Source organism: Gracilinanus agilis, chromosome 5, assembly GCF_016433145.1.
Source record: "Gracilinanus agilis isolate LMUSP501 chromosome 5, AgileGrace, whole genome shotgun sequence".
Classification (NCBI taxonomy): domain Eukaryota; kingdom Metazoa; phylum Chordata; class Mammalia; order Didelphimorphia; family Didelphidae; genus Gracilinanus; species Gracilinanus agilis.
The window spans coordinates 280302676-280328072 of NC_058134.1; the positions used below are offsets into that span (position 1 = coordinate 280302676).

Here is a 25397-nt window from a genome sequence, read left to right on the forward strand (position 1 = left end):
AGGAAGGAAGGAAGGAAGGAAGGAAGGAAGGAAGGAAGGAAGGAAGGAAGGGAGGGAGGGAGGGAGGAAGGGAGGAAGGAAGGGAGGAATATATTTTAAAGGAATTTAATACACATAGACCCAAGGTTATAAATTATGGATCCTCCAGTACTATTCTCCTCTCCTCCACTGATTTAAAACATTGAGAAGTAATAGGAAAATACACATGTGTAATCTGATCATAATCGTGATAATTCATTTTGACAAGCATTTATTTCTCAACCCCTACTATGTGCATGATGACATTTAAGGATTGTGACTAACCAAAGGCACTTATTAGACTGTATATTGACCTGAGCTGGCTTTGTAGGTAAAGCACTGTTTTCTTTGATGTATTTTCTGAAAATATATGGGAAGTTGGTGAATATCAGTGGTGCTAAAAACAAGCACAATTTTTGCTTGAAACATAATGTGAATTGTTCTGCTCACAGTTTCCTTGATCGACTCCAGATGGATGTGAGCTTGAGCTGTAAGTGAAAGTGTCTGGCTCCACTATGGTGATCATACACAGCAGTGGTTGTAATTGCAGGATTTTTATAGTTTAAATACTCTGCCAGATTTTTTTTCATGTTATAACCCTAGCAGAACAAATCTACTCATGTCTGTTACTGTCTGGTAGGTCCTTAGGCAAAAATGTTTTGAATAAAACCTTAGCAGAATTTTTGAGGTGAAATGTAGAAATCCAGGTTTACAATTAATATTACTAATTCTGGATGGGTAGGATTACTGATTAGGAACTCAGTAGCCTTCTTACAATATTGTACATTGCTCATATGCCCACCTTAAATCAGTTGTGTCTTCTCCAACAAACTTTGGTTATCTACATGGTTAATTAACTTTTTAAACATTGAAAGAATTAATCTTTTAAAAGCTGGTTAACCGAAATTGAAGGGAAACTCCTAGCCAGACTAATTTCTAGTCTGAATTTTGTGGCTTTTGTGATCTGTTTAGTGGTTCCATTTTCTTTACACCATGTTGAAGACACCTATTCAGCATGTATTCTTTAGATCTCTGCCCCTCCCCCCCTCCTTGGTCTTTAAATGTTAAGGTGACAATCCTACAAAACTATTGAGTTTTATATCAAAAGTGACTATCCCTTCTTCTATTTTAATTATATTTTGGAAATAGATACTCTCAAGAATCTTGAGATTTTCAGTAGGGAATGGTTTTTGTTTTTTGGTCTTTTTTTTAATTCTACATTTTCTTTAATGCGATTTTTACAAATAATTTGTCTTGTTCAGTGGGTAATACAGTAGTTGTTTCTTTATAGTCAATCTATGCTTCAATTGTGTGTTTTTTAAATAAATTAATAAGGTCGAATTGAATGATTCTAGAAATCAAGGACTAAAGACAAACATTTTTTTACACAAATACTGAGATTGTCAATAATGAAATAAATGAATCCAAGGAAACAAACATGTTTGAAAAGGAATCTCTATTTTGTTTGGCTCTAACAAGTGCTTTAATACTTAATTTTATGGTAATAAGATTTCTTCAGAGGCTGCAGTTTCAGCAACCTGCCTAATTAGCCACTTTTCGCATGGCATGACTTCATCATATCAAGGGGAGAGGAACAACCGGTTCACAAAGGGCCTGTTCACCAGGTGCCAAGAGCCATCTTTTTAAAAGTTTGTGGGTTAAAAGCATTTGAAACTGCCAACCTTCTAGACTCATTTTGTTCTCAAAATTGCTATTTTTGTTGTGAAGTAGTTCATGGAAACTATGTAATAGAGCAAGTTTTATATACCCTATCTAATGTTGATGGAGACGCAACATAATCTCAATGCAGATAGTTAAGCTCTATTAAACATTGCTGGGTCTATATTGATGCTAATTTTATTTTTCTTACCTCACAGGGACTTAAGTCACAACAGATTGTCTTCAATCAAAACAAGTTCTCTGAGTCAACTCCAGAGACTTCAAGAAGTGTAAGCAATATTAAGTACTTTTGTTCTAGGTCATTTTATTTTATTTTATTTTATTTTTTAAACCCTTACCTTCTGTCTTGGAATCAATACTGGGTATTGGTTATAAGGCAAAAGAGTGGTAAGGGCTAGGCAATGGGAGTTAAATACTTTGCCCAGGGTCACACAGCTAGGAAGTGTCCCATGTTAGATTTGAACCCAGAACCTCCCATCTTTGGGTCTGACTCTCAATCCAGCTGCCCCCCCCCCTTCCAGGTCATTTTAAACTTGGTGTTTAGGTGAAGTAATATGTTTACCCACATTTACACATGTAGATATATCTATGTGTATATGTTATAGGTGTAGAAATATATTTGTATGTATTATATATACATATATTATTTAAATATATATATATCCACTTGAGTAATATTACTTGAAATTTGGGAGTTCAGAATATCAGTTTTTTAAAAAAATTTACCATTATACATATGCCATTGGACTGATTTATGCTTCATGAAATTCCTAGGAAACTGAACAACAATGAATTCGAGACCATACCTAACCTGGGAGAAGCAGCAGCAAATATCACCCTTTTGTCCCTGTAAGTAAACATCCCTACTTTTCACATAGTCGGGCAATGCAGAAAACAAAAGTGCATGGTGGTCGTTTAGCATATCTGATGTATTGTGTAATGAAGGCAGGTGCAAGTAATTTAAATATATATATTTCCTTTAAATCAGACCATTGTGTTTTACAGCCTGTGATTGTAGAGCAGCCTAAAGTTACGTAACATCGTCACCATGCAGCCATATCTTGTTTTGGTTGCCAAGATTCGTGCAAATCACCTTCAGCCTTCATGGACACGTTTGATGATGTATATCCAAACTAAGGGCTTAATTCCAGTGGTGGTGTTTGGCAGCGCTTGGCATTGTGCCTGGGGACTATGGATTACATAGTTCCTGGTGGAGAAAGATCAGCACTGTTTTTTGAAAAGGAGTAGGAGTTAGTAATAAGCCATCATATGTCTCTCAAAGTGGCGCCAGTAATGAAAGTCAGGATTCTGTGTATAGATTTGGAAACGCTGACCCAAAATATCAAGTTATCAAATTAAAATTGAATATGTGGTTGAGAACCTAAATACTTTTGGCTACTATATTTTCTGTATATGTTTTTCATTAAAATTAAGAACATTTTCCAGTTTCCAAACATTTAGGCCAGATTAAGTGTTTAGAGTTGTACTTTTGAGATTGGGCTTGGTCTAGCTTTCATTTTTAGAGGTATTTTAAAATGGGATTTTTCAAATGTATATCCTTTTGTTTCTACATAAATTCTGGAAGTAGAAGTCAAGAAGCAAACATAGGAAATTTGAATCACTTTAGGTTGTTTAATAAACCAGTGAAATTACAAAAATATATATACATGTATATATATATTTCTTTTCTTAAAAAATATTCCTACTTGTTGTTCCTGGGAAAGGTCTTAGAAAGGTTGAACTAATGCAGTAAATTTTAGGGAAGCTGTTCAGTTAATTAAAATGATCACTCTTCAATTGCCTACATCTGGTGATTTATAGAGGTTTGTTTTTACTGTGTGCCTAGGTCAACTAAGTCCCTGGTGCAGCCACTGCGTCTGCACTCGTCTGTTTGAATAAGAACTAAATGACATCTGATACTGAGGTGGTTTTTGCACAGATCCAAATCACAAAAGAATGAAAGAAAAAGCAGATGGTATTTGACCAATAACTACTGAATTTTAAAAGGAACTTATGTGTGGGTGGGTAGGGATGTGTATACATGTATGTACATGTACATGCATGTGTGCTGCATGCTAATTTTTATACCTATTTTCTGTCTCTTTCATAATTGGTTGATTTTTTTTAGGATTCTGTGAAGACCCAGTTGTTTCGTTGTTTTTGTTTTGTTTTTTACATATCTTTAGGCAAATTTAACTCCTGGGAAGCTACCATTTGACTCTGAAGTGTTTGCCAAGATATTGGGTGATTCCCTTTAGAGCACTCAATAGATACTCCTAGAGGTCACCAGATACCTTATGGCTGTTGTTAGAGGCACAAATCCAAAAGAATTGGCTGTGGAGATGGTCAGAAATGGAATGTTATTGTCTGCATGGCAGTATAGGAAAATCTCGTAGTTCTTGCAGGGGAGGAATGTGACAAAGAGGGCAAAAATTAACTAGGGAACCTAGGGTTATATGAGGCAATAGCCCAGCGATTTAGATATAATTAGCAATCAGGAAAAAAATAAGGGTTAAATTTGAAAAGTTAGATGCTTAGATTATTTTGAACTTTTGCAGTCTTCCTTCCCCATACATAAAACAAAGCTAATCATTCTCACATTTGTTTTATACTATCTTATATTTTCTCATTAATGATTTTGATGATTATTCGACAACATTCATATAAAGAATTATGAAATAGCTCTGCATTAGCCAAAGATAATTTTCTCCTAGGTGTAACATAATGTAATAAAATTGTCCATATCACTTCACTGCCACCTCCACTTCAAATTAGAAGATTCTGAAAAGTCCCTTTGTCTGACCTACTCTATTACTTTCTTCTGTGGATATCCTCTCTGACCGTAGGCTTTAAGTAATGTGAAACACATGTGTATTTTTAAAATTTTATAAAACATTCCATAAGATAGATGAGGTGCTTCTCTAGTGGGAAACACCTTTTCTTTAAAAGGGAAATTGTAGCTGGAAAAATCCAAAAGCGTATTATTTCAATTGATGTTCCATTTTGGCAGAATAAAATGTGATCAGTGAATAAGAAGAATGAGGTGCTTTTTGAGAATTCAGAGGAGTCCTTTCTCCACTCTAGCCTCTAAATACTTGCCAAAACAATCTTTTAAAAATGCAGATCTGACTGTGACATTCCCCTGCTCAGAAACCTTTACTGCATCCTCATTGCTCTAGAATAGAATTCTAAAGTTTTAGCCTGGCACTTAGGGTCCTTTCCCTCCTGGGACCCCCACGCTATCTCCAGATTTACTTCATACTACTCACCTTTATGAATTTTATTCTCTGTACAAATTTTACTCCTAGCAGAGATTAAGCTGGATTATATCCCAAGTGTGGGAAGTTGGGGATGGATTTCACAGAGGCTGAAGATTGAGTTTGAGAAACAGCTAAGAATGAGGATTTAGTATTAAATAGTGGAGGCATTAGGAAGCCACTGACAGTTTTTGAGCTGAAAAGTGATACGGGTGGGAATGGTGCCTTGAGAAGATTACTTTGGCAACTCTTTGGAAGATGGATTGGAGAGGGCAGACTGTAATTAAATCAAATGGGCTGCTATAGGACTTCAGATAAGAGCTAATGAAGGGGTAGAGTAGGGTAGTTTTTTGGTTTTTTTAAATAAAAGTGGAGGACAGATGTGGAGAGTGGTGTGGTATGGTGAACTGAAGGTTGGATTTGAAATTAGAAAATATGGCATCCAACTCTAGATCTGCCACTTACCTGGGGGACTTGAGCACATCACTAAAACACTCTTCTGTAAAATGAAGGAACATTTCTATGATCCCATGATACTTGGAGATAGAATCAATAAGACTTGGGAATTAACTAGGTATGGAGTATGGGGGTAGAGGGGTGGGAAGGCGAGGTCAGAGTCACTTGATAATTCTGGTATAGAAAACCTCAGTCAACTCAGAAGAGTAGAGTGTCACTGATAGAAATAGATCAGTTCAGAGGAGAAATGGGTGAGAGAACAATTTCAATTTTGGACATAATGAGTTTGAGACACCTATAGGACCTCGAAGGGGAGATGTCTAGCAAGCAGTTGACAATTTGGAACTGGCTTCAGGAAGAGAGAATAGGCTAAGGATGATGACTGTGCCAAAGGCATTGGTTTTCTGTGGCATGAAAATTGCCACAGTTGGAAATTACCACTAAATCATAGTAAAGATGATGTCATATAGAGTAAGTTGCTTTTGTCTATTTCCCTCAAAATTCAGGAACACAGTGTGATAATTGGTGAAAAGTCATTTAAGTGATGTTTAGTTACATTTATATATAGTGACTCTCTTATTAACCATTGCTTGTATTCAGCAGTCCACTTCCATGTAGTGAGCATTTTCGATTCCACTTAGACATTTAGTGCCTAATCCCGACAATCAAGTAATTTTTGAACACCTGCTTTGGGCCCAGTAATAAATAGAGGTATTATGATATTAGAAAGAGACATAGCTGGTTCTCTTCATTGGATATTTGGGATGACAAGGCATATGGATAATAATTAGAGACAAATAAGTAAAGGATAGAAGCATGATCTCCCCAGTTTGCATACTCTCTCTCCCACTCTTTTTTTAAACCCTTACCTTTCCTCTTAGAATCAAAGTATTGATTTTTAATGTAAGAGAATGGTAAGAGCTAGGCAATGGGGATTAAGTGACTTGCCCAAGGTCAAGGAAGTATCTGAGACCACATTTGAACCCAGGACCTCTCATCTCCAAGCCTGGCTCTCACTCCACCAAGCTACCACATAGCTACTTCATACCTTATTTTTATTGATATCTTTTCTATTACATCTATCTGAATGTCTCACCCTCATTTTCCAGAAAGCTGTCTCTTATAACAAAGGATTTAAAAAGGTGGCGGTCTGGGGCAGTTCAGTAGAACTAACCAACATAACCAAAAAATTTGACTGTACATTAGTGTTCCCACACATACACTTCTAGAGATACATAGAGTTGGGGGAAGAGATAGTCTTCTCACTCTCTTCTTTGATGCTTAACTTGGTCTTTATAATTACTTTCACAGCATTCAGCTTTGATTGTTTGAACTCCTTGAGGGCAGGGACTTTATTTCACCTTTTTTTTTCATTCCCAGAACTTGGCACAGTGCTTGGTACATAGTAGATGCTTCATAAATGTTTATTGATTAACTTTTGCCATGCTTTTCACTTTCATTGTTGCAACAATGTGTATCATGTATATTTTCTTGGATTTTTTTAAAAGGAAGTATCAGTGTGGACAAGAGTAGTTGAACAAAGCCCCTTGTAGGAGGAGAGACTGGAGATAGGTGTGTTGAAGTGTGGATGAGTAGAATTTGGGCATGTAGAAAGGAAAACAGAGAGCTTTCCAGTAGGAAGAAAGGTATAAACTTGATTCTTTGATTTTACAGAAAAACTGATCACAGCATATACTGAGGACACAAATTAGATTTGACTAAAGCATAAGATTTGTGTTTTGGGGTAGTGGGATATAAGGATGAGCCCAGAAATTTGTCTTACTGTTATTTTGAGGGGGAAAATGCCTCAAAAACCTTACATCAGGAGTTATTAATTGTTTTGTGTGTGTGCACCATATCTGATGAAGTCTATGGACCTTTTCTCAGAATATCTTTTAAATGGATAAAATCAAATACATGAGATATCAAGAGAAACCAATTATATTGCAAGAAGTTCTGCCTTAAGGCATCATATAAATATGAACTTCCATTGTTGGCCTATAAAATAAAGAGAGATTATAGTATGGATTAAAGAACATAAATTAAAATATAAATATAAAATAAAGAGAGATGGTAGTATGAACTAAAGAACACAGGACTGAGGTTTGGAGCCCTGATTATTCTGTTTATCTCTCTGACCTTACATGCTGCTTGACCATTCCAAGCCTAATTCTCACCAGAAAGAGCAATGGAATTCAACTTATAAGACTTAAATTCTCTATAATGTAGGAATGGACTAGATGGCTCCTATGAATTCTTTCAGATCTAAAAAATGTAATTCTGTAGAAATGAGAGTAAAACTATCCTTCCTATCAACCCCGCTAAGTTATCAAGAAGAGCACCTGAAAGGGAATAATCATATAAAACCAAAACCCCAAAATAAAAACCCAAATAAACTAAAGTGAAAAATCGTGTGCTTTGATCTACACTCTTACCCCGATATTTCTTTCTCTGGAGGCAGATAGCATTCTTTGTGATAAGTCCTTCAAAGTTGTCCTGGATCATTGTATTGCTGAGAGTAGCAAAGTCTATCATGGTTGTCTATTGTACAGTATTTCTGTTACTATGCACAATGTTCTCCTGGTTCTGCTTATTTCACTCTGCATCAGTTCACTTAGGTCTTTCCAGCTCTTTCTGAAATCATCCTGTTCATCATTTCCATACAAGATAGCTCCATTCAGTGACAGATGGAATAGTGTGCCAAGGGCAGAAAGGAGGAAGACAAAACAAATAAAAAGAGTTGGTCTGAAAGGAGAGTTGTCTGAGAGATGCCATACCATGGCAGAATAAAAAGAGAAGCCAAGAATTCCTGTATTCTAGATCTGCCAAGACATACTGACAGTGTGACTGGACAATTTATTTAACCCCTCACTATTCCATTGGAACTTGAACAGTAAAAGTTGCAAAGAAGGTACACACCTGCATTGAGAGAGGGAGTTTCTTCATCCAGGAGTCTCCTTTGTCAATGAAAGCACAGGTCTAGGTACCAGCCCTATCCTTGTAAGGGAAAGGTGGGAATAAATTTGAGATCCTGAAGTGAACAAATTCTACCTAAATTCTAGAGATTTGAAAAAGTCAGATTTTTTCATGTGAAATCTTTACACTATATTTGGGGTTTAGTGTTGATGACTTTCTTGGGTAGCTGTATTTGAACCCAGTATTGAATAGGGAATGAAAATTTTCATATTCTTTCAATTTGTTTTGTGTTAAAAACACAAAATAATGCTCATCTATTAACATATTCCAGATGTTGGAAAAAGTTTTTTTGGAATAAAGCAGTGAAATTTGAGGGCATGAGGTAAAGAGGATATGGTTATGGCAAGAAACAAAGGACGATGTCAAGGTTGGCATTTTACTGTGGAAGGTTGTATACAGGTTGGAATGAAGAATGGGGGGGTATAGAAGAAAATGAATGGCTATGTATTCTTTGAAATAATGTGTATGACATTTGGGGAGATTGTGCTAGAAAATGATAAAGTTTTTGAGGCTCATGACTTATCTTCTCTTTCTATGATAAATTCTCCAAAGTACTGACTATCTCATTAGAAGTATCTTATTAGAAGAAAATCCAATATATGAAATTTCACCCTGCTGTAATTTCTAAAATTTCAAATCTGTGACTTCATCAGTGTAGGAAACTCCCTCCACTGATGCAGAGGGGTAACTAATCTGTAACTTGGTTTTTTAATTGTCTGGGGGCACTGAGAGGTCATATGATTTGCCCATTGGCACCCAGCTAAGATGGGTTTTCAAGGCAAGGAAGGTCTTCTAATGCCAAGACTGATCCTATGTCCATTTTGCTTCAGATTCTTTCTGCATCTGTTTTCCCTGGTTGGCCATATTTTTGGCTTACTTGATCCAGGCAAAAACTGAGCCAAATATAGGTGCTGATGCATGAGAGTTTTATCCTAGGTGCACTCTTTTTCTACTGAAGCCTATTTTGAAGGCTTTCTTCCTTCCTTCCTTCCTTCCTTCCTCCCTTCTTCCTTCCTTTCCTTTCTTCCTTTAATCATAAATTGGAAAACAAAAAATGAACTTTCTAGATTTTTTATTTCTTTAACAATCTCTCACACATTTTATATACCTATGGAAGAAGATACTTTGTCCAGATCTCAGTATCTTAGTCGGCATGTGTGATTAATTTCCTGAAAACATATGTATGGATATGTATGTGAATTATGTGTGCGATTTCAAAAGATCTAAGGAAAACTACTTGAAGCATAGTTTAAAGAACTCTGAATTTGATCTTTGGAGACCTACTTTTACTACTTTGTTAACCTTTTACAGTTCACTTAATGACCCTAGTCTTCAGTTTCTAAAATGTAACACTAGAGAAAATGATATATGATTATTCCATGTTGCTGTTGTTGAGTCATTTTTCATTCATGTCTGACTCTTTGTGACCCTGTTGAGGTTTTTTTTTGTTTGTTTTGTTTTTGCAAAAATACTGACATAGTTTATTATTTATTTTTGCAAAGATACTGATATGGTTTATTGTTTCTGTCTCCAGCTCATTTTTACAGATGAGGAAACTGAGGCAAACAGTTTCTTATGACTTGTCCAGAGTCATAAAGCCAGTAAGTGTGTGAGGCCAGATTTGAACTCATGAAAATAAGTCTTTCTGACTTCAGGCTTGGCACTGTATCCAACATGCCACATAGCTACCCCAATTGTCCCTTACAGCCCTAAAACTTATGATCCTATGACTTAGCTGTGTGACTTTGGGCAAATCTCTTTCATTTTTGCATCTCACTTTCCTTACCTACAAAATGGGGGAGCACTGGTAGCAGCACCATCCAGTTGATAGTATCATTAAAATTAAATGAGATAAAATGTGAAAGCATCTTTTAAACCATAAGTGTCAACATGTCAGTTGTATCATAATCAATGGCAAAGGGCTGTGTTTTCTAAAGAACCAAAGAACCTTTTGGAACTCCATAAGATTAGCTATATGATATAATTTACCAAATATAAATTTCTCAGAGTCTGTATTGTTTTGAAATTTAGCTGCCATATTTACTAGGGTGTAAATTGACTAATGTTTACTAACCCATCATATACAATTTCAAGGGGGAAATTTTCCTAGCTTGTTCCTTTCCTATCCTTGCTAATTTCTCCTTTTCTCCCTACTTTGAAATAGCAGCTTTTTCTGGCAAACAATCTTTTTGAAGCAGGCCATGTTTTGTTATGACTTAAGATCTTTTTAATCACTTACCATTTTAACACACCTCCCCCTCAAAAAATCACATATAATCCTTACAGTGACAAATTGCTTAAGGAAATGGAAATATAGATCCTGTCAGCTTTGACACTAATTACCTTGAAACTTTGGACAAGTCACAGTTTGGGGGAATCTTGAAGATTAATGGAGGTGGTCAGTGTGGGCAGTGGAAAAGTCTAGACTAGAATCTGTGCTTGAATAATTTTCTTCCATTTTCTAACAAAGTATTAAATAAATGAAAGAAATAGTGAGAAAATAGGTTATCATTTTCATTTCTCTCTTTCTCTGTATGTTTGGGTATAAATATAGATCTATCTGTTTACATGCAATGTGTGGGGTGGCCACCCATACTGCAATAACTCAAAGTTTACATACAAGACATATGGACACCTACTCACTTTTTGGGCTGGCTTATTTTCTCCAACCTGCCTCCACCCAATAGAACTAGATTCCCAAAGAAGGTCATCTACCACACAGTTACCTTCAAAACTCTCTCAAGAAGCCTCCTCTTTAAAAGCCTGCTATGAGGGAAATAAATTTTTTCTTCTTATCACTTTAACCCCAGCCAGTGTGTTTCCATCGATACAAACTACTGATATTGGTGGGCACTATTCGATCTTAAACTTGACTATTTATTTAACAGTAAAGTAATAGAAATAATAATATCACAAGGACTCCTGTATTAAGGCATCTGAAGGAATAAAAAATACATTCTAGGTCACACATAGATTTGAGTCACATTGTTCCATTAGTGCAATCAGCATTCATGGAGCTGAACAGGCACACAAATAAACCTGCTAAGCAAACATATGAACAAGGAAAACCCATCTGCTTGGATAACTAACAGCCCTGGGATTTTAAACTTTATTGACCTCTTTCTGTAACAATAATATAGATTTGTGCTGAAAAGACACTTCCATTGCAAAGTTGATCAACATTGTATTTGAATAACATGCTGCCTCGGGCAGTTTACTTAATTTACTGGGTGACTTTTCAGATTCTCTGTTTCCAAGCTAGTCTTATGTGCTTAGCTTATAGACAATAACCAAATTCTCATCTCCTTCCTCAGGTAAGTTACATTTGTCCCATCATCCTCCAATCATCCTAGTATTCATATTTCCTCAGTCATTATTGTAAAAGAGATTTAATTCACTCTTCATCTTCAAGTCACTGAAACATACTATATTCTCCAGCTGGTTTCATTCAAGGTGACTAAATACTGCTTCAGGGCTCTGAGACTTTAACTTCAGTAACTATTTTTCTTGGAATGCTGAACATCTATGCCTCAGACCAGTGAACTGTTAATGCAGATTTAACTCAACAACTGTTTTTTCTTAGAAGCAGACTAGTGCCACAGGCTAGTGAATAGCAACTAGCTTACACACGCACGCACACACACACACACACACGCGTGCATACATTTGGGCATGTACAACATATTTGTTATTTATGCATATATTCATGCTATATAGGATACAATATTATATAGAACTAGAAGATTTAGTTTCTCTTCTAGAATTATGCTTTTGAGTTCTAACCCAGAGCATAAAAAAATTTTAGAAATTTAAGGAACCTTAGAAATCAGTTGATGCTCCTTCTTTCCCAAGGTAACCTCTTTTGCCACATTCCTTAATAGACATTTATCAAATTGTGCATCATACTGTACTAAGTGTAGGGGAGAAAAAGATGAAATAAGAGACAGATTTACTCTCAGGGAGTTTTCAACCTAGTAGGCAATAAGTAATGCGTAGATGATTATCTTTAAAGTTACAGATGCATAGATTGTACTCTAAACAGAATTGAATTAGAAATTCAAGAAAGGAGGCACTGCTTATAACTGAGGTTGGGGATAGGTTACAGAACTGAGAAAGGCAGAACTGATCTGTGCCTTTTAAAAGGGAATAGTTTCCAGAGATAAAGGAAGAAGAGAAATATAGGAACAGGTTTGAAGCTTGAACTGTTTCTATCTTATATTTTGACTATGTTTATAGAGGTTTTCTTATACATAAACATTTTAGTGGAATTTAGGATGAAAGTCAAAAGACTAATTAATTTAAAATTCATTCTCTTACAAGTCAGTGGATAGTATTGAAAAAGTTTCTAGACTTAGGTTTTAAAGCCTTGAGTTCATTTCATGGGCCAGCTGTTTAATTCATTGCAATATTTTTTTTCCTTGATATATACATAACTTAGATACAGGAGTTCTTAAGCCCTTTTGTCTGTCTTGGACCCCTTTAACAGTATCTGGTGAAGCCTATGGACCCTTTCTCAGGAGAAAGTTTTTAAATGCATAAAATAAAACACATAGGATTATAAAGGAAACTAGTCGTATTTTAAAAGAGTCATCAAAGTTAAAAAAAAAAAAGTTGACAGACTCCAGCTTAACAACTCCTGGTCTAGAGAGGATCAGTTTACTCATGGGAAAAATGGACCCAATATTTGTAGTGCTCACTGTTACTAGAATATTGTGTGAGGGAAATGTTTTGTAAAATGTTAAGCTTTGCATGAAAGTAAACTCCTCTTATTTCAGGGTCTGGAATTAATGTCATATTAACTCCCGGTAACTTTGAGGTTTTCCTAAAAAGGCTAATGTTAGCTATTAGTGAGATAAAATGTCTGGTAAATAATTATTCAAAAAGTATATGTCCTTCAGCAGTCGTATTCACTTGTGTCATTATTTTATATAAAGTACTAACTATTTAATTTTACACTTCTGGATCAAAGATGAATTGGTTGTTAGATGTACCGTGAATAGCCCTTTGACCCTTATCTTTTAAAGTGTGATTTGATTGGCATACGAAAACTCTTTTGATTGCCCCTAGATGCTCTGTATCAAAACCGTGGACATCTTTATTGTACATATGGATGCTACGTGATAATTATCCTTTGTGTTAACCTGGCTTCTGGCTAAAGGAAAGAGAACTGACTTCTATTTTTACATATGCCTCTCTTTAAAAAATTACCCCTTGGAATAATTTAATTCCTAATCGTGGATCTAGCTTCTTGCAGAGGTTTCCTCAGGTGGCAGCATTCTTTGATGCCACCAGACCAGCCTAAACAAGTTTTCTTTTAATGAGCCTTCTTAATTCTCTTTAAAGTATGGCAAAAGAGAGAGCTTATTATTATCTACACAAGAGAGGTCCTTTTCTTGACAAATCTCTGTATTAAAGACGATTCTTGGTTCTTTGGAGACGAGTAGCTCTTATTCCATATGAATTGATTTTTAAGATGGAAGTTTTTATTTGGCATATAATATATATTATTATAAGACCACACAATGGGTATATGTGTGTACACATGCATATGCATACAAATGTGTGTGCATGTGTATACATGCATTCATATAAGTTTACATGCCCAGTTATGCCTTCTTTAACAGTTTGTAATTCTCTTATTATATAGTGCTGACTGCTTACAGTAGAAAACTGCTTTTCCAAATAAGCAGGCAAACTGCTCCAATTAATATTGTATTTGCATGATTTCAGTTTATATAAAATGATTTTTGACTTCACCAATTTATAATTTGCATTAAATATTGGACTTAAGCGATGGAGATAGATAATGACTTTCTTTAGTCATCGAATGATGTGAAAATGCCTTAAAATGAATTTTCTGTTAACACACACACACACACACACACACACACACACACACACACACACACACCCCTCCTACATGGGCACACTTACTTCCAAAAAGCTAGAATTGCACATCTTGGCATGTTACAGCTGAAAAGCCTAAGGCTGTGTCTTGTCTTGTGCAATAGGTATGAGACTGTTGCCAGGTGTTGACAGTTATTTCTTATTCATATAGATGCTGTAATTTGGTTGGTTCAGGAATGTCTTTGTGAAAGAACCTGACATTCTAGTTCTTTAGTAACAAATAGAAGCCTGGATGCTCTGCCTTCTTCCTGGAGTCCCCATAAAGAGGTGATAGTTTGTTTTTATCTGAACATTCTACCTAAAAAAGATTGGACGGCCTTAAACAAAGAAGACCACCTTATGCTTTCTGATATCACATAATAAGGTGATGGAATGATTTTGCTTCTTCTGGTTTAATAACTGATTGGGAAAACAAATTCATGATTAACTCTTGGGGTATCTGAGCTCTGTCTTTTTCAGAATAATAAGGAATCTTTGAAAGTGACACACCAATCCATTTTAGACACAAGCTTATCAGAAATTGATCTTTGATCATTGACAAGGTGTCTCTTGCCTCTTATTGGTTCTGTGACCTTTGATGAGTTCTCAGATTTTTCTGGGCTGTCGTTTCCCCTTTGTAAAATGTAGGAATAGATCTCAAAGCTTCCTTCCAGATCTAAAATTCTATAGTTCTCTGGAATTTTTCTTGCCAATAGAATTTTTTTCCTACTAAGAAACTACTAAGTCATTGTTTTGTCTAGTTCCAGCTACTCTTCAGTCAGGTCTTTCTCTGGCTCTGTGAATGTAACCTTGAAACATTTCCTTTGATCCAACCACCACTGTGATTTATCCAATACTTGTGTCAGAGTGCGATTCGTTTGGATCTTAGACATACATTTTGATTTTTAGGAAAAGGATATTTGAGAAGTTTCTGAAATTTGGACATGTAGATTCTTAAACGGTGCTATTAAAGTAGCACTACAATATTTTCAATGTTTGTTTTGTCATTTTTAAGACTTTTTTCATATACATCTGTGAGCACATGCTTGCTTTCCAGGTGTCATCTTACCTTATGGGAGGATGCAAATGAATCAATATTGTTTGCTGGCAGAAAAGTGCATTCATGAATAACGATATTCATAATTTAACGCCTTTCCCTTCTTGTTGGTATATTTGTATATTGGAAGTTTATTCTCCCATCCCCTATAGAATCTGAGTTAGAATTCATGTATTCTCAAATTCTCACAAGGAAAAACTATATCCATTTCCACAAGGATTCGGGTCTTCACTATAAAGAACAATCTAAGACCATCCTCTTATGTGGCATTTGCCTCATAATTCAGGGGTAGAATTCCCTCTGAAGACTTGCAGCCATATTGACTGGCTCCTGTTTTGTATCTCTGTATAGAGTTCATTGCTTTTTTGCTCTCTTTTTTCTTTCATTACTGACACCAGCTGAGAACAATCATTTCTGTGGTTTTTCCAATGATAACTTCATAGGGAATGTCTATATGGGTGCAAAGAGCCTGATTCTTGGAATCATGGATGAGATTCTCTACATTCCCTCATTAGCCAAACTGTAGAAAATTGGGGACCATCCCATTCCCATACTTTCATTTCCCTCAGTCTGCTACTGCACTCAAGATATGAAACAGGTAGTTCTCCAATCACCCTTATGGAATCTTCTGGAATCTTGGAAAAGAAAGGAGCATCTTTAACTTGTTCCAGAGAGATAAATTTTGTTTGCAGATTATATATTCTCCTTTTCCCTCTCAAGTGAAGATGTGGGGTTATCCCAGAATTGTTCCTTTGAGGATGAGTTAAAATGTAGCAGTCAAATGTAATTAAATACATAGGGGAAATTGATCAAGGCTCCTAATAATATAAAAACAGCTCACATTTGCTTAAAATTGTACAGATTGCTCCAGTGAATGATCTTAATTTAAAGGAGTCCAAATCCTTGGAAAACTTGAGTTTTCATGGAGTTCTTTAGTTGAATTGGGTTTTCTCTCAACATTTGAGAAGGAATATACTTCAAAAGAAAGAAAGAAGTAGATGATATTTTTCAAAACTACCTTCCCTGCTCTTCATTATTAAAACTCCTTTCAATTCCAGATGACAGAACTTAGAAAACTTACTAGAAAAATATATTTGCCTCATTTTTTGTAAGATAAGCAATTCTCTTTTCTTCCAGGCTATTAATTGTGTTACTCCTATTATTTCTCAGTTGACTAGGGCACATTTTTATCAAGTAGTATTTCTTTCACTTAGAGGTGGATCTCTCTCACCATTTTTAATGTTAAGTTCTGTTCTTGTTTCCAGAGAAGATAAGCAAAATGGCCAACCTTGTTATAGCATACACCTTAGAAGTACCTCTTAGCAAAGTTGGCCATAAAATGAAATTTTTAATAAAAGCCCCATTTGTACATTGACTCCATTGTGAAATGGAATATAATGGTACATAGGTGTCAGGGAACTCACCCCTTAATATATATTGTATGCCCTTTAGCCACTTGAAATCACCCGATTCAGGGACTTAGCAACAGTGTCCCCCAATGTGCTGGCTCTTTGTAAGGAGCCAATGTCATTCTGGTACAATTTAGAATTTTTGTTTATTTCCTGTAGTGCTCCAGCTGATGCTCCATTAAGTGTGAAAACTTGTTTTTGGCTATGTGTCTACAAAATTTACTTCAGTCTAGAAGACTAAGATTCCACATATCATTCAGTAGATATCTTTTTATTGGATTAAAATTCTCTCCAGCTTACATTTTCCCCGATTCAATCTGTCATTTCCCCAAGTTTATACTTCAGTTTGCTTTCTGTTCTTTTCTATGAATCGGGAAGAGTGCAATTCTCTCAATACAGAGCTTTTGTTGTTTTGTTTTCCTATTGTGACAGTAATTTTGAGCTTCTTGTGACAGGAGTCTTGTCTTTTTATGTATCCCTCTCAGTGTCTAGCAGAGTTAGTGCCTTGTATCTAATTGATGCTCAGTAAAGAATGGATGAATTGGATGAATAAATGGATAAATTCTACTAACAATTCTTTTTAATCTACCTTTTAAAGACTGAGTACATCAATTGTCACAGGTTTCCTTGGTCCTTGAAGATATTCTCAGATTCTGGTCCTTCTTGTGTTTTAATCTGGGTATTTTTAATCTAACAACTACAAATACTTCCCTCTTCTAAAGATCAATGGAGAGATTTTAGTGGGTCTGTGAAACTTGTTTTAATTGTTTTTGGTATCTATTTCAAAAAAATAATTTTCTTTGAAATAGTATTTTATGCTTTGAAAAATAAGATCCCAAGATGATATGTGTAGGATTCATCAGACCACCAACAGGGTCCATGACACAAAAAAGGCTAAGAATGCTTATTTTATTCTATTTTTAGGTTCCTTTTAAAACCCTTATTTATTTTATTTTATTCTATTTTTATATCCATTTGAAAACTGTTTCAGAGGGTTGTCTTCAATATATATGTGTGTGTGTGTGTGTGTGTGTGTGTGTGTGTCTCTTTAGTTCATGTTTCAAGCTTTGGAAACCTGGGGAGCAGAGTCAATAGAGACATCTAGCCATCTCTGTTATTCAGGAACAACTTATCCATTACTCTCCATTGACTTATGTTTGGTCATTACCCTAATTGCTTCTTCCCCAGAAGTACATGTGTCTCTGTGTTAAGCGGCAGAAGAACAGAAATTCAGAATTGACTACATTTGTTGCTTGTTACCAGTACTACTATTGGGAACAAGTTCAAATCATTGGTTAAAATAAGTTCCTTTCATGAGCTCTGGATTTGATGAACTGTTTTATAAATATAGTTTGTAGAGGTCTGTCACCTTAGCATATATAATTGAATTATTTGTAGAAAGTAAGGGAGAGTCAACGGCTAGTTGAATAGAGCACCCTAGCAGGTTTTCTTGTTTATCGGTATTATTCTCTTGCAATAATATGATCCAATTGTGTGGTGGGCTTCAAGGAGGTGAGAGGAGAGCAGAGGAGAGATTTAGTAGTGAAATCCTAAAAGAATGATTAATTTTTATTATTTTCCCTTTTTTGGGAAAGAGGAACTTCTTGTCTTTCCTAGATATCTTTACCTACTACTTTACACTTACATTCCAACCCTGGTATTCAGCCATCAGAGAAGATAATTGTCCTGTGTCTTGCAAATTAATGTGCTTCATGAAATTGATATCACCCAAATATTCCTGCTGTTTGCGGTAGAAGAATTGAAGCACTTGCCCAGTCATGTTTTGATGAAAAATAATACAATTGTTTACATGCCATTTGGTATGAATAGAGCTAGATAGTAAATACTAAGTATTACAAAGTGACAAAATTTGATTCCTGCACTTTTTTAAAGCAATGTTTCCAAAAATTTAAGATTAGGATTTAAGTGCTATTCTGGGAGATGTAGCATGATGCAGACACTCAGGTTCAAGTCCTACCTCCGACCTGTACAAGCTGTGTGAAGCTGCCCATCAGATTGAGCTCTAGACCAGGAGTTAGGAACACCTGGGTCCAGATCTGTTCTTAGATTCTTACTAAGTTGCATGACCTTGGACAAATCACTTTACTTCTGTCTGCCTCAGTTTTCTCAACTAGAAAACGAGAATCAAAATAGAGCCTATCCAGCAGAGTTGTTATGAAGCTCAGATGAGATCTGTAACGTGCAAGAGCTACAAAAATGTCTTTTGTTCAATAGCTGGGAAGCCACATCATGAAATCATAGGAGCCCTTATTGCTCTGCACTTTCGGGATTTGAGAAACTTTGATCTTGTTGTCTTCTTCTTTTCCTCTTAGGCCCCATACTGTGAAGCCAGGCTCCCTGCATACACCCTTCAACTGGTCCATGTCTAGTGGCATCTTGCCAGTTTGTTGGAGAACTAATTTGAAGCTGGTGTTTGGATTTTATTCCATTCCATCAAGACAGACTAAAAATTTTGTGATACAGGGACCACTCTCCTGCCAGTTGTAAGGAATTTTTGTTTTATGGGGCAGAGCTAACACAAAGACAGCCCTGTGTAAAGCGCGTCTATAACTGAACACTTTCACACTGCAAATTAGAAGGCATGCAGTTCAGGAAATTGTTGGCTTTGGCTAGAGCACACTTTTACTGCAAGGAAAATTTTATTCGTCACTCAAGTAATTGGCAGTTTTAATACCTTGTTAATAATTACCTTATAAACAAACTGATATATAAACTAAAGATAATATGACCTGCTATCTACCTGGTAGCCTTTATTTGGCCAGCGTGATAGACACCTGTGGGTTCTTTTTTTCTCTTTCCTTCCCAAATACTAATTTATTCCATTTGTTGTCGGGAAAAATGCTTTTAGCTAGACATTATTATGTTTTTATTGTTATTATGTGGTGGTAAGTATACCAGCCCAAGCCTGAGGGCCAGAATCTGTCCAGAACTTGAGAGAAGAGGATGGTTGGGGAGGGGGTTTTAGCCTGGATGTGATTAAAATTAGTATTTTGCATGTTGAAGAACTTTCTGGTAATCTAAGCATTTGTGTTCCATATTGAGGAGAAAAAATTAGTCTCTACCCACCCAGTCTGGGTAATTTACCCAACACCTCCTGACCCCTAATTTTGTGGCTTGTCTCTTGAACTCAGTCTGTTTTGCTGGCATTTAAATTCACTAATTGTATCAGTCCTCTTTCTCCATACCTCACAACTAGATCAAGAAGGCTTGCTTCTGAGCAGAGCCAAATCTAAGAAATAGGCAAAGCTCAAGCAGGTCCCAGCTGGCATTCATTTATCACTCGAATCCAAAGAAGTATTTGTTTAGGATTTGTCCAAAACTGACGGTCTCGATAATGTGATGCATGACCTTAATGTAGTGCTGTAGAAGGAAACACAGGGAGCATGGCATTCATTGAAAATGTCTATTGATGCCTTTTATTTTTGCATCACCTTCATTTCTGAAGAGCTGCCTTCCTCTGCCTCCTACTCAGAAAACCCTCTTTTATAACAAAGTTTAAAAAGGGACGAAAAAAGAAAGTTCAGCAAAACCAACCCCGACGTTGGCTGTGTCTGGCATTCTTGGGATATTCTACCCCCATTATTCCCAACCTCCGTGAGGAAGAGAGGGAAGGAGGGAGGTGTATTTTCTTAGCTCATTTAGGGTCAGAGCTCTGTTGATCATTAAACTTACACATTTGGTTCAGTTTTGTTTTATTATTCTTTCTGTTTACACTGTTGTAGTTGGGTATATTGTTCTCTTGGTTCCACTTCCTTTTTGAAATGCATAGAATTCTAGGGCTGTAAAGGATCATGAAAGACCATCTAGATAGACTTATTAGCCCTTTTGCCTACCTGTGTGACAGCAGCAAAATTGTAGTTGGATGAAAATTGATCTCCATTTTAAAGATCATCCTATCTTCAGCGATAGTTCTCAGTGTAAGTCCTCAGAAAATTATTTCCGCACATAGTGTATTACAATTGGTTATGTTTGACTTTAAATCCATTTCTTCTTTTTACCTTCTGATTCTAATTGTCTATTATAGGAGTCTTCAAACTTTTGTTGATCATACGTTCTCTCAGAAATTGTTTTGAGCATGTGTGTGTGTGTGTGTGTGTGTGTGTGTGTACACAACACATGCAATAAATGTTTACTAGTATCCTAAAGTCAGGAGCATATACATACATGCAAAATAGAAACAAGAAGGATGAGCTAAACATGGAAGATAGATATGTATGTATGTATGTATTTAAACCTTATCTTCTGACTTAGAATTGATACTCAGTACTGGCCCAAGGCAGAGGAGTGGTAAGAGTTAGGGAATGAGAGTTAAGTTACTTGTCCAGGGTCAGACAGCTAGGAAGTGTCTGGAGCTAGATTTGAACCCTCCAGGCCTGGCTCTATATCCACTCTGCTACCTGGCTGTCCTGAAAGCAATATTAAATATATAAACAAACAAACAAATGAATGAATGAATAAATAAATGGATAGATGAATATATATGTATATATATATATTTGTTCTTTTATTTTAATGGTACAAAAATACTTTGCTCCTGTGGAAAGATTTTTTTTAATAAGTGCAGTGTGGTTGTATATGGTTTATTATTTTTAAATCTTACCTAATACTTTATGATACTTTGAAGGTCTGGGTTTAAAGTTCAATTTATTTTGATATATGGTTGTCATTGTAGGAAAAATGATCCCTCCTAAAGAATCTGAGATCAACAGAGAAGATGTATTATCCTTGACTGCACTGAATAAATCATGATAGTCATTTTCAAACATATATCCATCAACTATGCAGAGCTCTTTCTTGTAATTCAGCTAGCAAATGTCCCTCTTCCCTCAGGTCCTGGTGGTAGGGGAGTAATAATACAACTACTACTACTAAATAGCTAACTTTTATGTAATATGTTCTCTGTGCCAGGCACTGTGCCAAACATTTTATACTTATCTAATTTGATAATAATCCTATGAGGTAGATGGTTTTATTGACCCCTTTTTATAGATGAAGAAACCAAGGCAAACAGAGGTGAAGTGACTTGCCCAGGATCACACAGCTAGTGAATATTTGAGTCCAGAACAGGGGGGAAATGCCATAGTTTCCTTGTAAGAGATTTTTATTTGGTTTTTAAGCCTTATTGGTTTTTATTTGTACTCCTGCTGCTTCCTTACAAATCCTCCAGGACCATTAAGATCCTCTCTTCTTGTTGTTTTCTGGGTTTTTTTTTCCTTAATGTCTTACCTTTCTTCTTAGAATTAATACTGTGTATTGGTTTTGAGGCAGAAGAACAGTAAGGGATTAAGTGACTTGCCCAGGGTCAAACAGCTAGGAAATGTCTGGGGCCAGATTTAAAACCATTCTTGTATTCATTTAAAGGCTTGCCTATCTTGCAAGGGGATCTAGGGTATCTCTGTTGTTGCTGGATATATGCAAGAGAAAGGCACTGAGGCCAGGAGTTCTGAAAGGTGGCTACTGCAGCCTCATTGTTTCAAAATCACTTTTGTTTTATCCTACCTTTCTCAACATTATTAAACTATCTGTTCCTTGAACTATTAGGTCATCCTCAAATTTATCATATTTTTTCCTACCTCCACGAATTTATTTATTTACTCCCTATGCCTGGAATTCTCTTGATCCTCATCATTGTCTTAGACCCTTTTCTTGAAGGACCAGCTCAGGTACTCTCTTCTTAGTGAAACCTTCCCTAAGTTTCTGAAAACCTTTTGTCTGGATATTTACTTCCTCCTTCTTCTTCCCTCATCCCACCATCTTTTTGTATTATACTTATGGAACATGCAAACTGCTCATAAGGCAGATATATAAATGGGTTTGCAGAGTAACCCATTTAGATACACTCTGGGATGTCAAAGCTCTCTTCAGCCTGCCAGTGAACTCATTCATACCTTTATTTTTAATTTACTAATACCAAGTTCTATAGTGATCTGGGTGCATGATACATACTTCCCACTAATAAATTTGCAACCTTTTCTCATTAGCTAAATACAAGACTCACTCCAGGTCATTAAACATTCATTTTTCATTGAAACCTCCTTTCTCATTTCATATTACCCAGATTTCACAGTTTAAATAAACATTACTATACAAAATGTATTTTCTCTAATTATTTATGCTTATGCATTTTGTATCATATTATGGTGACAGCTGGATTAAATAAAAATCTAGTGATATGGGACGATTGGCTTTAATCAGTGCTTTTGCCACAGTAACTACAAACCTTTAAAATACCAGCATTTGATGTATAACCCAGATTGTCAACTCCGGAAGGTGGAAGGGCAGAAGGGAGGGCGACAACATGAATCATGTAACTTTGGAAAACTTATGTGGAAATTTGTTATTAAAATGAAGATAAAACATTAAAAAATAAAATAAAATACCAGCATTTGACTCCACTTGTCAGTTCCAAATTGTTCAACTCTGGATAAAGATTAAAGTCTCTTTAATATCTTCATTCTTTCTCTTTGTCCTCTATTCAATGAACACAAGAAATAGTCTTTCCAAAATAGGCTTTACTGATCATTTCCAACAGACTCTTTGTAAAGTGCACTTTGTAACACCACTGTTAAAAAGCAGCTCCATAGAGAGACGTTTCTTCTTGGTTCCCTCCTCTCTTCATTGCACATTCACGTCAAGCCATTTTTCATGTGTTGCCTCTACCAGCCACACGACAGATTTCCTCCCAATATTCTGTCTGCTCTCGAAGTTACATTAACCATAACTGTCCCCTCAACTGGCTGTTAAAGAGAGAAGCCTCCATGAAATACTTGTTCAGAAGTGGGATCATGCTTACCTGTATACATGTTATCTCCCCAGTACATGAGGTTAAAAATTGTTGGATAGTTTTATTTTTATTTTTTTAGCTCCAGGACATTATACATCATGGGTGCTTGATAAATATTGAATTGAATTGAAATGGAATTCTTCATATACTATTAAAGCATTAGGAACTATTTGATGTCTAGTAATGAGACACTAAATATTTACAAGACTTCATATTCTTTATTTCACATTTTTTTCTTTATCATCATCATCATATAGCTACATTCCTTCTCTATAATTAATTTGAAACAGATGCAGCGTAATTGTCAGATAGCTGTATTTTATTTGTTGGGGGGGGGAGAACCAAATGATGACTAGATGAGCTCATATCATAGACTGTTTCAGTGTTTCCAATATGTCCTGGGGCAAGGGGAGCTGGGAGGTTAATCCATATCCAACTCAATCTCCTGAACCATCTACATTATAGTACTATACTGTAGTTGGAGAAGCAGTGCTAAGAACAATAGCCATTAGACATTATACAATTATGAGTTACAGAAGAATGATGATTCAGGGACATTTACTAGAGTTGGGCAAAAGGGAAGACTATGATATATATTGTAAAAGAACTCTCAACCAAATGGTTTAAAAAATCCATTTTCCCAATTGCCCCCTTATTTGAGGTTTTAATCCCAATTCCTTTAAGCCTTTCATATGTGAATACATGATCCATGTTTTTCAGAATCTGTCATTTTCGTCTCTCCTTTATATAGATTGAAATGATAGAGAAAAGTTGTGACTTGTTTAGTTTGACTTTTCTTTTTTTTCTTTTTTCTTTCTTCTTCTTTTTAGTGTCTCCTTTCTAATGATCATCAGAAGGGGACTTTGACCCCATATTTTACTGACTTCAGCCCAGCCCCTCTATCTCTTATACTATATAACTTTTTAACCCTCATATGATAGACTTTTTCCCTCTGGTGTCCAGATAGACTCCTTTTCCCTAAATTATTATATTCTTGGTGATTTACCTTTGTAAATATGTTGGATCTACACTGATAAAATGTCATTTCAGCTGATAAACCTACTCTATCTGAATTTAACCCAACATGATAAGGATGAAATGTAATTAGTCTGATTCTCATATTCTACTGGGTTTTTCATTTAAACTGCTCTACCAATGGACCCGGGTTAATAACGACCTTCTGAACATTTGGACTTCAGTCTACTGTATTTGCATAGTCTAGTGTTTAAAACTTTAATGGCTTATGCCATGCCATGAGTGTTTTTCGCCTACTTGTTATTGGCAGTTTAGAAGACTGGGCCTTTCTGGACTTCCTTTTCTAATTCTGAGTAGTTCCCAGAGTATAACTCGTGATTTTGAAGATGATTAAAATAAAAATTAGGAACATGATTGCTTTCTAATTATGCAACATTCCATAAGGAAGAAATAGAAAAGAAGGCTCATAAAGAGAATTGAAACACAAAAGAAGAGATGGACTTGGCAAAATCATTACGTTTTCTTCATGCAAATTAATTATTTGTAGGAACAAATTAATTAATACATAAATTATAAATGAACTAGTCAGGAGCCTTGGAGACCATATAGACCAATGTCTTTACTTTATACTTGAGGAAGTTAAGACCTCTCTAGCATATGTGACTTTTACAATTGCCTTTTACAGTTGCAAGGGTTCACAGTGGCCCTATAATCTAAATAAGAATTTTTCTTTACGGCAGTCTAGTTGAGTGGTAAAACTAGCTTTTGCTTAAAGACACCCCACCCTCACCAGTGAGAAACGCCCAAGTTCTCCCTGAGATAGCCCATTCCACGTGGGAATATTTCATTGTGAGTAAAGTTAGCCATATATTAAATTT

General features: G+C 35.8%; 1 protein-coding gene across 1 annotated transcript in view; it reads left to right on the forward strand.

The window, feature by feature from the left end:
* The window catches only part of LRIG3 (leucine rich repeats and immunoglobulin like domains 3), a 62158-nt gene that overhangs the window by 12162 nt on the left and 24599 nt on the right, over positions 1-25397 (forward strand). Inside the window, exons 2-3 of the mRNA XM_044677749.1 lie at positions 1896-1967; positions 2473-2547. Of these exons, the coding sequence (XP_044533684.1) occupies positions 1896-1967; positions 2473-2547 (147 nt within the window). The remainder of the gene's footprint in view (positions 1-1895; positions 1968-2472; positions 2548-25397) is intronic.